Source organism: Callorhinchus milii, unplaced genomic scaffold, assembly GCF_018977255.1.
Source record: "Callorhinchus milii isolate IMCB2004 unplaced genomic scaffold, IMCB_Cmil_1.0 Scaffold14, whole genome shotgun sequence".
NCBI classification, from domain to species: domain Eukaryota; kingdom Metazoa; phylum Chordata; class Chondrichthyes; order Chimaeriformes; family Callorhinchidae; genus Callorhinchus; species Callorhinchus milii.
In genome coordinates, this window is record NW_024704755.1 from 14827442 (window position 1) to 14840605 (window position 13164).

Consider the following 13164-nt stretch of genomic DNA (forward strand, 5'->3'; position numbering starts at 1 on the left):
AAGAGTGAGTGAAGGGGAGAGCGCGTGAGGGAGAGAGAGTGAAATACAGCACGCACATGACGAAGGAGAGAGAGAGAGAGAAGCGACTATTATTGAGAATGTTAATAATAATAATCCTTGCACCTTGTTGATAGGCCTCAAGGCGCGTCACAGAATATATTGTAAAGAGGATTGACTGAGTATTTTCTGGGCGAAATGGGATAATTTGACAACGTGAAGACAAGAGTGAATAATAATAATAATCCTTGCACTTGATAAGTCGTCTTATCACGTCTTCGAGACGTCTCAAAGCTCTTCACGGAATATACTATTGGGAGAGAGGAGGTTAGAGAGATAGGGGGGTGCCAAGGAATGGAGGGATTTAAACACTCGAGTACAGTCCTGCTGGCCGTTCGGTTTGGGAACTTTTCCGAGTCATACGCGGTTATCCCGTTAGGACAAACACTGTCCAAACCCCTTTATCCAGTACTGTTTGGCAACCCAAATTTTGACCTCAATAGCGAGGAATATCCACTGTCTCTGGAGCGACTTTCTCCCACTTCACACTGTAAAGGTACATCGAAGAGCTCAAGAATTAGAGGGAAGCATATTATAGATCTCAATGTGTATCTCGATACAGTCGGTGGGTGAGTGTACGTGTAGATACAGACTGTAGGTGTGTGTCTGTCAGGTGGATGTCACAGACCCCACTGCACTATTCAAAAAGAGAAGGTAGTTTTTTCATTGTGTCCTGGCCAACAATCCCCCAGATAAGGTAAGTCATTCCCTTCATGGCTAATCGTGGATCATTGTTATGTGCAAATGTGCTGCTGCATTCACCTATAAATACATAGTAAATCCTTTGAACCGCCTTGAGAAGTTTTGCTGATGGGCACGATATCAAATACAAAAATTATTATTATTTTATAGATACAGACTTGAGTATTTGTGTGAGTGTGTGGATAGAGACTGTGTGTGTGTGTGGATAAGGACTGTGTGTGTGTATAGATATAGAGTATGTGTGTGTGAATAGATACAGACTGAATATTTCACACGCTGTTAGAATCTGTGTGTGTGTAAGTACAGGAGAGTAGCAATGCTGAATAATATTTCATATTGTGTGTCAGGCTAGAGCAGGCGTGTGAAGAAGCCAAGAGCTGTGAGGATATATCACCTTCAGAGTGGGTCCTTTAACTTTCTTCCTGAGGGAGGCATTGAGGAGGCATCTTCATACCGTGAAGATGAGAAGATGAGAGGGGAGAGGGTGGCTGATACCCAGAGGGGAATGATTTGGAATTCCAATGACGCAGTGTATAATAATAATAATAATAATAATAATCCTTGCATTTGATATAGCGCTTTTCACGTCGGGAGGACGTCCCAAAGCGCTTCACAGAACACACTGTAAAGTTTGGGACGTGACATGTACATACGGCTGCCAGTTTGGTGCAAGACAAACTGGATGGACCTTGGTCTTCTTCCATCCAGGCTATTCTGTAACTGATTTGAAATCAATAAAATGCATTGCAAAGGCGCATTTCTTTTTTATCCGACTTGACATGGAGAAGATATTCTTTAGAGCACAGTGATGTGTGTTTACTGTGCACATTCTGAAGTAACCACCCAGTGTGTATCTGTGTATTTACGCATCGGCTGGAAAGACCGTGAAATGCGAATGGAGAGACACTGTATCTGCCACTGTTAAGATCTCCGAGACTCTGTCCCGCATGAACGGCCCCTCTGTAAACGCAAGTAGTCGCATGTATAAAGTCCTGATGAACCTGGTTTTACAATAACAACATGCAGGTTACCTCCCATCTCCTTCTCAATCTTTTTTTTCTCTGGCGACACGCTGTGGCTTAGCAACGAGCAGCTCAATCGCTTCAGATCTCTTAGCAACTGGAGCGCGGACGGAGCTGTTCCAAAGCTGCGATGCTGATGCTCCTGAGAGAGGCGAGCGAGGCTGACTCCGCAAAACCCGCCCCAATAATAACGGGAATTGCACACGGGCAGACGCTGCGTCAGAGAGAAGCATAGCCTGTCAGTTGAGCAGAGGCAAATGCAAAGATAATACACATAAAGGGGAGAGCTCAGAGTGAGGGGAGCTTTGCCGGAGCAGAACGCTTAGACACCACCTTCTTTGAAAAAGGATTTCATTTATTTTGCGCGGTGCAGAGCAGCGTGTTAGTTCACGGTGCAATGCACCGTTTCTGATTTGTTTTTCTTGTGTATTTTTATTTTTGCAGTGACCTGCCCGTTGTCTGCTCAGAGGAGAGCGCTGTGCAGCGGAGACTGCCCCTGAGAGCTCAGCGCCAGGCAAAGAGAGCAGAGACTCCGGCGATCCCAGCCTTCAAACACAGGTGAAGGGAACGCCCTGCAAAGCACGGGCATCAAGTCGCTGAATCGTATCATTACTTTGGAACTCTCTCCCTCAATCCCTCCACCTCGCCCCTTCCTTTCCGTCTTTTAGATCACGACTGAAGACCTTCCTCTCCGACCGTGATCACGGTCACCTCCACCCTCCACCCCAGCTCGACTTCGGGCTCCGCCACTGTTAAGCGCTCCAAGACCCTGTCCCCTGTGAAGGGCGCTGTATCAATGCAAGTTGTTGTTGTTGCTGTCGTTACGGCTAGAAGGGCTTTACTGCCTTTGCTCGTTTACAGAGGTGTAAGAATCAGAATAGCCATTGTCATAGAAACCACACAGGGATCCAACACAACAACAACTTGTATTTACTTGTATGTGCCTTTCACATAGCACAGGGACGTCGCTAGGGATGGAAGATTGGGGGGGCTGGAGGTCAGGGTTTTGCTCCATCCCTGCTGCCTCCTCCCAACATGGCTCTGGTTGGCAGATTGGGTTATATATTGAATCATAATAATAATAATCCTTGCATTTGATATAGCACCTTATCAATCGTTGAGATGTCGCAAAGTGCTTCATAGGATACACTGTACAGCGGATTAACTGTGTGTTTTGTGGGAGAAATAAAGCAGCAAGGTCTCCTCCTGTTCCTGTGTTTCTATGTTCGTGTGCGTTACATACTATATTTTAAGACTTGTACTTTTTCAATGAAGGAAGAAGCGATTGCAGAGACTGATGTTGACCAAGAAGGTAAGGACTCAACAGTTGTTGGTGATTGAGATGTTTTTCTTACCGTTAAGTGCGGGGGCTTTGACAGTAGTCATTGCATTTGGCTGCAAAAGCAATTTGACTCCAGTTGTTTTCACAGGGTTACTCTCGGTTCAGGGCACTGTGTCATCCCAACTTGAGGACTTAAAACAATATCTGCATTCGAGTTGACTCCCAAAGTTATACAGAAATGTGATCAGTTTCTACTGATTTTCCAGGGTCTTAGTGAAAGTTTAGAAATAGGTCAGAGATTGTACATTACAAAATTGGTGAAACTAGTCCAATCTGATGGAATATTTAAATTCCAAATAACATTGAATACAATATATTGTTTTATTTATTCAGCACCAATAAGTAGAGGTGTATAATGCAGAGGGGATTTGCCCCATCGGCTCTCTGCTGGTGTAAGATCCTGTATTGACTTTACATCCCTCCCTTATCCAAATTCAACCCCCTCTTCCAACCCCCTCCAGAATAATTGGCTTCTCATCTCATTGCTCTTTGTGTGACGTTGCTGGTATAATTTGACAGCCACACTCACTCACAGAACTTTCACAGCAACTCTAAGTTGTTGACAGGCACTACCCACCTCATTAAGAATCAGCTACACAATTTATACCAGACGCCCATACACACTGTAGAGTTCAACATTGATTTCATTTTGTAAATTATTTTGAGACATTCTTTTACGTGAAAGCTCTGAGTCTGAGATGCACTGGATTATGTGTAACATAGTCTGTCTCGACTCCAATGTTTAGTGCACTTTGAGATAAACTGTATTACAATCTATCAAAGAGATATAATGTGTAGCTTGACTGAAAAACACTGTAATGTCTTTTCTTGGTCAGCCAAGTGTCTGACACATGCGGAAATCCATCACCGTGCTTAACAGTATCCAAACCAAAATGAGATTTCCATGTATCCCACCTACACATGGAAACCCCAGAGATACATTGTTGGATTGGAACACGCACTTTCTCCCTGGAGGGACACATCCTGCTTACCTAATTCTCAAAAATATTAAGGCGCAGGTTGGCAAGAGCCAAGGCTTGGGGAACCCAGAGTGTATGTTGGGGTTACTGCAGGAGGCTAACCAGCTAAAACTCTGTAATGGGCAATAGTCTAGTGAGGTTGTCTAGTGTATAATTCAATCCGTGCTGAGCTATATAACGCTGTACAGCCACAAAGCACTGCAGAGTATCCCTGAGCACAATACTTAAACATGCTTTTACTTTTTAGTTACAGATGCTCAGTGCTGAGTCAGTCACCTTGCTGCTCAAGCCTTTTCCTGGAAGTGCCTAGATACCTGCCGTCATGCCTAAGCGAAGCAAAGACTTAGAGTTAGCTCACCTTGTCCGTGACATGCCTCTGAGTCTCCGAAGTCCCACTCCTACTTCCCAGTGTGCTTTAGAGTTACCCAATGTCCCCAGCTATCGCCCTCCCACTGCCCGGCTGCCTCCCATTAGCCGTAGGAAGCAAAGGTTTGGGGTCACCAACCCCAACTTCTTGGCCGAGGAATGGTCTCCGTCACATTGTATAGGTGAACATATAACATGCCCCATGTTTGGTTCTGAGTTTCAGTTTGGTGTTTTTGCATGTCAGCATATTCAATGGTACATGTGTGTCTGTGTGCATGTCCTTGTCTGTGTGCATGTCCATATCTGTGTGCATGTCCATATCTGTGTGCATGCATGTCTCTGTGCGTATATAAGTGCTGAGTTCGTAAATTTAATCCTTTGTACACGTGATCTGGTTGGGTTACAGTTGTTTCCACTTACAGTCCTATAATCATTTTCAGCTGTATCCAGCAGTGGTCCTGAACTCATCTCTTTAATTTGCATTCAGTTTTCCCCTCAGCTCTAACAGCAATCCAGCTACAGTGACTCCAAACCCACTTCTTAGAATCATAGAATGATACAATTTTACAGCACAAGAGGAGGCCATTCGGCCCATCGTGTCTATACCGGCTCTTTGAAAGAGCTACCAATTAGTCCCACTCAACCGCTCTTTCCCCATAGCTTTGCAATTGTAGTACCTCGTACCTATCCAATTCCCTTTTGAAAGTTATTGAATCTGCTTCCAACCACCCTTTCAGGCAGTGCATTCCAGATCATAACAATTTGCTGCGTGAAAAAAAATTCTCTTCATCTCCCCTCTTGTTCTTTTGCCAATTAACTTAAATCTGTGTCCTCTGGTTACCAACCCACCTGCCTGTGTAAACAGTTTTTCCTTATTTACTCTAACAAAACCCCGGATAATTTTGAACACCTCTATTAAAAATCTCCCCTTAACCTTCTCTTTATTAAAGATAATGATCCCAGCTTCTCCGGTCTCTCCACGTAACTAAAGTTATTCATCTTGAAGTGTTGAACTATTTCACGTTACATACAATGCAATTTGTGGAGCGATAAAGAAAATAGCAAATTAACATTTCTAAACTGTCTAGCTGAAGGCTGAGATACAAGTCAGAAATAGAATCCTGGTCTTATTTTTGACACCTCCAACTTTCTAATGTTTCAAATATAGCCCTGTCACAAAAACACTTCTGTATGGCTTCATGGTAGGAGAGGCTTATGTGGATATAACCAGTTGAGAAATGGGGTTTGTATTTATGTAGACGTAGGTACCTTTATATTGTTATTCCAGGCACCCGACTCTGCTCTGATGCTCGACCTCTCTATATTTATTATATATATGTTATACTGCCACCTCTATACCCAAGTTATTCTCCCTGGCACTAGGATTAAGTTATTCCATGTCTACTCCACTCTGGCTGGACCCAGGCTGATCTGTTTAGTACTTATTTACCTCATATGTGCTCCATAACTAGGCCAGCGTTGTGTGTGTGTATGTGTGTGAGTGCGTGAGGTGTATGTGTGTGCATGTGTGTTGTGTATAAGCTCAGCAGTATCTATTGGTTATATAAACAGTGCAGCTCTTTCCTCCTCCTTGCAAGGCAGTAGCTCTTTACTCACTCCACGTAGTCTTTCACTCAAATCCACTGCATTTGGGGCCGGATGTGCAGACTAAATTGTCACAGAGAAATGTGATAGCCTGTCTTGAATAGAGGCAACACTACCTGGACTCAGAGTATTCTGTAATCTCAAATGTTTTGCATTGGAACAAGTTGCCTGGAAGGATGGTTGACACTGGACCCACTGAATTGGTTGGGTTCTCAGTAAAAATGCTAAGTAAGAACTTTCAAAATTAGAGCTCGGCCCGTTTAGGAATGAAATCAGGAAGCATTTTCCCACGCAAAAGGGTAGGAAATCTGGAACTCTCTTTTCCAAAAGGCTGTGGACGTTGGATCCATTCAAATTTTCAAGACTGAGGTGGATATTTTTGTGAGGTGAGGGTATCAAAGGATTTGGAGCAAAAGCGAGTAAAGCAAAAGTGAGGTACAGATCAGCCAGTAGAATGGAGGAACACGCTTGAGGGGCTGAATGGCCTACTTCTGTTCCTGTGTTCCCATGTTCACCTCTCCAATGTTACTCTCGGTTGACACAATGCTATCTGCTGGATACAGTTTATGTGATAAACCAAAGCACTGTTATGTACGAGCTGACCTGAAACAAGCACATAGCACGCCGGGAAGGGGAAGAAATGCTCAGAATTGAAGCAAGTATCTGGCTGATATTTGGGGTGAGTGCAAGTCCAGGCTTCTGTCCCTGTCTGATTCCATCTCTGCACATTACTAGGTCCTCGAGTCACTAAACATCCCTCAGTGAACATCGAAGATGTAGATTCTGAGCCAGATGCCTTGCTCGCTGGGCACAGCAAGTTGCCATCTATTCTAACACCTTCAATAGACAAGAATGAGACCCTCGCAGTACCTGACACCAGAAGGTATGACAGCTGCTTACGCTCTGGGACGCTACCCTGTGTGAGGAGCGCTATATGCAAGTTGTTGTTGTTGTTATTGTGAACGCACTGAATCAGAAATTCTGAGATTTGATGTTTCAGAAACTCAATAATTTCTTTTTCCACAAGAAATTGCAAAAAATCTCTCTGACGAAGAGACAAGGGTGTTGCCTTGGGTCTCTGATGTTTGATTACCTTTTATTGGACAGAAAGAAGGATTTTGACGAAGGAGACGACCAGGATGAACCCTTTGCGCCATCTCCATTCATTGAAACCCCTGTCCATGCCTGGGAAAGCCAAAGCACCCTCCAGGTGGAAAGGTCAGTAAAACTAATTTTGTTGTCAGTTTTTGAATAACCTCGGTTTTCAATAATACTGTTTCTCCGCATTAGGTGTTTCTAACTTCATTTTTCCTCTTCACAGTAAATTGTGCTGTTTTGGTCTCGATCCTGACCCAACGCCTTTGTACCAGAAAGATGTCAGATGATAATAATATAATAATAATCCTTGCACGTGATATAGCGCCTCATCATGTTTGTTGCGACGTCTCAAAGAGCTTCGTAGAATATACTGAGTTGACTGTATATTTTGTGGAAACGCGGCAGCCAATTGCGCACAACTGGTGTCCCACAAACTGACTGTAGCTGAAGTTGGGGTCATATTGATCATGCATTTGTAAATAGAAAGTTATAGATGACAAGAGTCGAAGACTGAAACTGAATTGGTTTGCAATTCCTGTTATCCCATCAAACCATGTTAAATATTCCTGTTATCCCAACAAACCATATTAAATATTGCGACCAATAGTAATATTCTGTTTTGTTACTGTTACGTCACCAATCCCAACGAGTTATATTTCAACCTGTTGCTCATTGAACCAGTCACATTTTGTCATTCAGAACTCTGCAGCTCGTGTACTGTCCCGCACCAGGCTTCGGGACCACATCACTCCCACCCTCGCTCGCCTCCACTGCTCCCCATCCCCCAGAGGATTGATTTCAAGATCCTCATCCTCACCTACAAGGCCATTCACGGCCTTGCTCCCTCCTACCTCTCCGACCTACTATCCCCTTACCTACCTGCCCGTACCCTCCGTTCCTCTGGCTCCGGTCTGCTCCACGTCCCCCGCCCCAACCGCCCTACCATCGGTGGTCGGGCCTTCAGCCTCTCAGCCCCCAGGCTCTGGAACTCCATCCCCCAGTGCCTTCGCCGCTTCCTCCCTTTCCTCCTTCAAGGCCGGTCTCAAAACCTTTCTCTTTGACCGTGCCTTCAGCTCCCCTCTCGACTCTCTTCCCCCTCCTCGCTCCCTCCCTTCCCTCCCCTTACCCTGACCATTTCCCCCCTCCTCGCTCCCTCCCTTCCCTCCTCTCACCCTGACCATTTCCCCCCTGCTCGGGTCATGACCCAACTGTGCAGCGCCTTGGGACGTCCTCCTGACGTGAAAGGCGCTTTATAAATGGAATCTTGTTGTTGTTGTTGTTGTTGTCCAGTCGCAGAGAGCAAATGGGTTCTACGTCAAGTATAAGTAGCGCAATTATCAACGAGCGTCTCCAGGACCTGGTGAAGCTCTTCAAAGAGCGAACAGAACGAGTCAAGGAAAGATTAATCGACCCTGATTCAAGTTCAGATGATGAAACTCCAGGCGGATGTAAGTAAAGAGGACAAAAGACATCAATGGTGGGGATTGAAGCGGGAAACAGGATATGTCAGTAAACAATACTGAAACTAAACACTAGTATAAGAGTTAGTCTGACTGAACGTTGTGAGATATTACGAGAACACAATCTGGTGCTAACAGGTTCACAAGATCATTAGAGTGATTTGGATGAAGTCCCTTCGGCCCATCCCATCTCACCTTTCCAGAACTCCCACCCTACCGTTCCCCCATGACAGGACCCTTAACCACCTTCGAGACTACTGAGACCACCACAGAGGGATGACTTGATTCCAACATTCTGGAGCCAAGCACATCACGTTGGAGCCAGCTCAGCCCCAAGGAGACCCCATCCCAGAACAACAACAACTCAGCATGAAATATGCAAGTGCATTCCCACCATCCTAATGCCCACAACTCAAGCCACATCCCTAACTGGTGGAACGAAGATTAGGTTCAACCTCCACACAGTTTGATGTGTGGAGGTTTAGCAGCAGCTGCTTATCTCCCTGCATCCAATCAAGTTTACAATTGCAAATAACTATTTAACATTTATACTGAGATTTTAGTTGACTTACACCTTTGTTTGGCAAAATATTGCCATATCATGTTGTCAAGACGTCTCAAAACGCTTCTCTGGATATACTATAAAGTGGATTGACTGTGTTTTGTGGGTGAAACAGCTATATATGTACAGCCTTACAATTATGAGCAGAAATCATACTTTACTTTACATCAGTGAAGTCAAAGATTAGTATTCATACACTTAATAATACATAATAATCCTTACATTTGATATAGCGCCTTTTATGTTGGAAAGACATATTCAAGGGTTTAACATGAATAACTGTGAAATGGATAGACTGTGTATTTTGTGGGTGAAACTCGGCAGCCAATTGCGCACAGCAACGTCCCACAAACAGTCATTGAGTGAGTGGCCAATTTTATTTGAGGGAATGTTGGCCAGGACACTGGGAGAAACTCCCTTCTCTTTTCGAATAGCGCCATGGGGAACTTTAACATCCACCTGAACAGGAAGACAGGACCTTGATTTAACGTATCATCCAAGGGACGGACGGGTTCAAGAGACAAAAACGTTAACACGAACAGCCTTGCGAGTAAACCTAATGGCTTGTTTGTTGTTTGTTTTCTAACCACAGCGCCAGTGAAGAAGACAGGGGTCCCACCCCCACTCCCAGAGGAACAAAAGGCACCAGAGGAGGAGGAAGATATCGAGGAACATTACTATGAGATGTTGTGCTGCCAGTTCAAATCCACACCGTGGCTCAGACGCATCATAAAGTGGAGGTTTCCAAAGAGCCTCGATCCCTTCAGCAGTAGGTTTCTATGAGACTGTATTTGAAAGCAAATCTGTTTATGTTTGAAGCTGATCGGGTTGGTCTGAGAATAACTTGGTCAACCAACATTTCATCCAAAAAAGGTCAACCACAACCAGTTTGACCGGTAACTAGTCAGAAGGATTCGTGTTTGAGCAGGAACTGGCGAGCAGGAGCCTGTCTGAGGAAGAAGTAATTATCAAGGTCTCGCTTGAACGACATTGATCAATAGGGACCTGTTTGAGACAGTTAGTCAAAAGGTGTTAGTCTATTCTGTAAGTGAACTGACCAATAGTCAATTAACTGGGCACAGTCTGATTCACAACGCGTCAACAGGATGTCATCTGAATTGGAACTAGTCAGAATTATTACACAGATCTTGTCTGAGCACTAACTCGGCAAAATAACTAGTCTGACCTGTAACCAGTAAAGCAAATCTAGTTTGAACAGTACTTCTTAGCAATAACTAGTTACCAGGCACAACTGGAAGAACGAACTAGTTGACAACACTGATCAACAACATCTAATCTAAAAGTAACTAGTTAAAGAGAACAATTTTGAGGAGTAACATGTCTAATTTTTTTTAGAGCAGATAGTACAGTAATCACTAGGATTTAGCCCGAGCAATATTACAGGAGTGAAATGGACAATGTGTTCAACAAGAACCAAATCTGAGAGACAGCACAATACACAGACCCATGTCCTTTCTCAGTTTTTACCATCTTCCCTTTGTATAATTGTAACAAGAGTGATTTTGTGGCATGTCGAGATGGGAAAAGTGGTGTTATCTTGTGACTTGGATCAAATAAAGTTATATTCCTGTTTTTGCTGTGGTTTCAGCAGATTCAAATACGTATCACTAGCTGTTCTCAAGCAGGTTGTGAATCTGAGGGGGCAGGGAGAGAGGTAAGCGGGGTCTCCTTGGAGCTGAACTGGCTTCTGGGTGACATGCTTGGTAACAGAATCAAGCCGGCCCTCGGCTTGTGGCGGTCTCGGTAGTCTGGTTCCTGAGCCAGGAATCAGTTACTTGTGAATCAGTGGCTGGGTTGTGCAATGAGGGTGCACACTGTCCTTTCACTTCTGTGACCTGGGGTTTGAATGTAGCCCAAGCTAATCTCCTCTCTAGGAATGAGTATTGTACAGTTTCTCCCCGGTTTCTATTTTGCACATGTTTGCAACAAAAAACTCCTAACGTTTGACTCAAATTGGCATCAACTTTGCACCTTTGGTCAAAGAGGCCACAAAAGTGGCTGCTGTGGGAGACTGAAGTGTTGAACTTGCAGAAGTACTCTCCTGAGCTTACTCGTAACGTATCTGCTTTGCAATTCTTGAAAGCTCAATGTTGAGGGAGTTTTATGCTGCATTTGACCTGAGCTGTACCCAACCCGGGAGTGCTTGATGAGGCAGTGTAGCGGGACGCGTGTGCTATAACTGTTCTGGGAGTGCTTGAAGTTGATATCGAATGGAAAGTGTGGAAAAGATTTCCTGACATTTCTTTCCTTGGTGGACATGAAATTCCCCCACCCACTCCTTCCCCCTCCATAAAAAAAATCCGAACATTGTGATCTAGATTGGGGTGAGATACCTGGAGGATCTTATTAAATCTGCAGTTTCATTGGCACATGACTGATACTGTCAGTGTCACATTCACTTTCCATCAAAACATCACTACATCATTTCTAACAATAACAACAAAAAAATTACATTCGTGTAGCGAGTTTCACGTCGGAGGACATAAGGCTTTTCCATCACGGGATCCGTACCTTGGCAGTACTTACCTGGACTTGCTAAATGCCCAGACTGCTTTTGGTTTAGTTTTTTGTTTCTTTTCTTTCAACTTATAGTTGTCTTTTCAGGAACAGTTTTCCTTCACAATTAAGTATATCCCTGGTAACATCCCTCTGTCTACATCTTTAGCCACATATAAAGTCCTAACATTCGTATGCTGTGTAGAATATCATTGCTTGTTGATCCCGCTCCTACTCTGTGAGGTGTATAATGTTATATAAACATAATAATAATCTTTGCATTTGATATAGCGCTTTATCAGGTCTTCGGGACATCTCAAAGCGCTTCACAGAATGTACTGTAAAGTGAATTGACTGTATATTTTGTAGGTGAAACGTTGATCTGCTGTGCCTCTTAGTTACTCTCTTCCTTTATGTGGGCAAGTGATCGATGGGCAGATGCCTCAATAATAATAATAATAATAATCCTTGCATTTGATATAGCGCTTTTCATATCTTTTAGATGTCCCAAAGCGCTTCACAGAATATGCTGTAAAGTGAATTGACCATATATTTCTGGGCGAAACGCAGCAGCTAATTGCGCACAGCAGTGTCCCACAAACAGTTGTGGAATGAAAATGTCCAACTTATTATTGTTTTGTTTTTTGGAGGGACTATTATCAGGTGTGTGCAGTAAGGAAACTTGCCCAAGGTTTCGCCCTGCCGGGAATTGAACCCAGGTGTCTCGCTTGCAAGGCGAGTGCTCTAACCACTAAGCTACAGGACTCCATGATGTATATTTGCAAAGCTGTACTGAAATGTGTGCCCTTGTTTTTCATCTTGTTAATTCTAATTTTATCTTGTATTTTGTGGATTTGCTCCTTGAGATCCTTGTCACTGGAGGCCGAGGTATTTCTGATCTTGAATCTCCTGTTGTAGGAGTATCAGCGGAAAAAGGATTGGGATGGGGGCGTCACATCAACACCATGTTGTGGGTTGTGTTGATGATGGATTTACTGGTGGCGCTTTCTAATGCTGGCGTCAAGTAAAAAAATCTTTAGACTATCTCAGTCGGAGAGTTCAGCATTTCTACGTGTCCTGTAATGAGCAAACATTGATATTGATATAAGATTGCATCAGCAGCCCCCTGTGTGAGTAATCTCATAATGGACTGAACTATAGACAGTCCAGGACATCAAACATCTCAAGGATGGCCCCTTGAAGATCCTCCTGCATGTGACCTAGAGAATGCAATAAGCTTTATTGTGCAATCTTGCATCTCGTGTGAGCTGCTGTTGCACTTATAACCTTCTGTTAAATGTGTTGCCACCATCCTCCATACCGATGTATGTGCCTTAAACTAAGCTTTTGACCTGCAATGGGTCCAGCCAATTTGCATTCCTCTCCTAGGACTGCTACGTCCTTTGTGTCAGGTAAGTGTTCACTTGGTGATAACGTGTTGCGTTGGTGCAAG

The 13164-nt window shown here is 43.9% G+C and overlaps 2 protein-coding genes across 2 annotated transcripts in view; both read left to right on the forward strand.

Annotated features, from left to right (window-relative positions):
* LOC103185957 (proteoglycan 4-like) overlaps nt 1-5454 on the forward strand; it is a 38589-nt gene extending 33135 nt beyond the window's left edge. The window contains exons 25-28 of the mRNA XM_042340418.1: nt 2226-2339; nt 3057-3093; nt 4513-4651; nt 5420-5454. Coding sequence (XP_042196352.1) covers nt 2226-2339; nt 3057-3093; nt 4513-4651; nt 5420-5454 — 325 coding nt within the window. The remainder of the gene's footprint in view (nt 1-2225; nt 2340-3056; nt 3094-4512; nt 4652-5419) is intronic.
* Nucleotides 5455-7259: 1805 nt separating this feature from the next.
* Nucleotides 7260-13164, forward strand: part of cngb1a (cyclic nucleotide gated channel subunit beta 1a) — a 47788-nt gene continuing 41883 nt past the window's right edge. Inside the window, exons 1-3 of the mRNA XM_042340419.1 lie at nt 7260-7292; nt 8463-8620; nt 9787-9963. Coding sequence (XP_042196353.1) covers nt 8476-8620; nt 9787-9963 — 322 coding nt within the window. The 5' untranslated portion in view covers nt 7260-7292; nt 8463-8475. The remainder of the gene's footprint in view (nt 7293-8462; nt 8621-9786; nt 9964-13164) is intronic.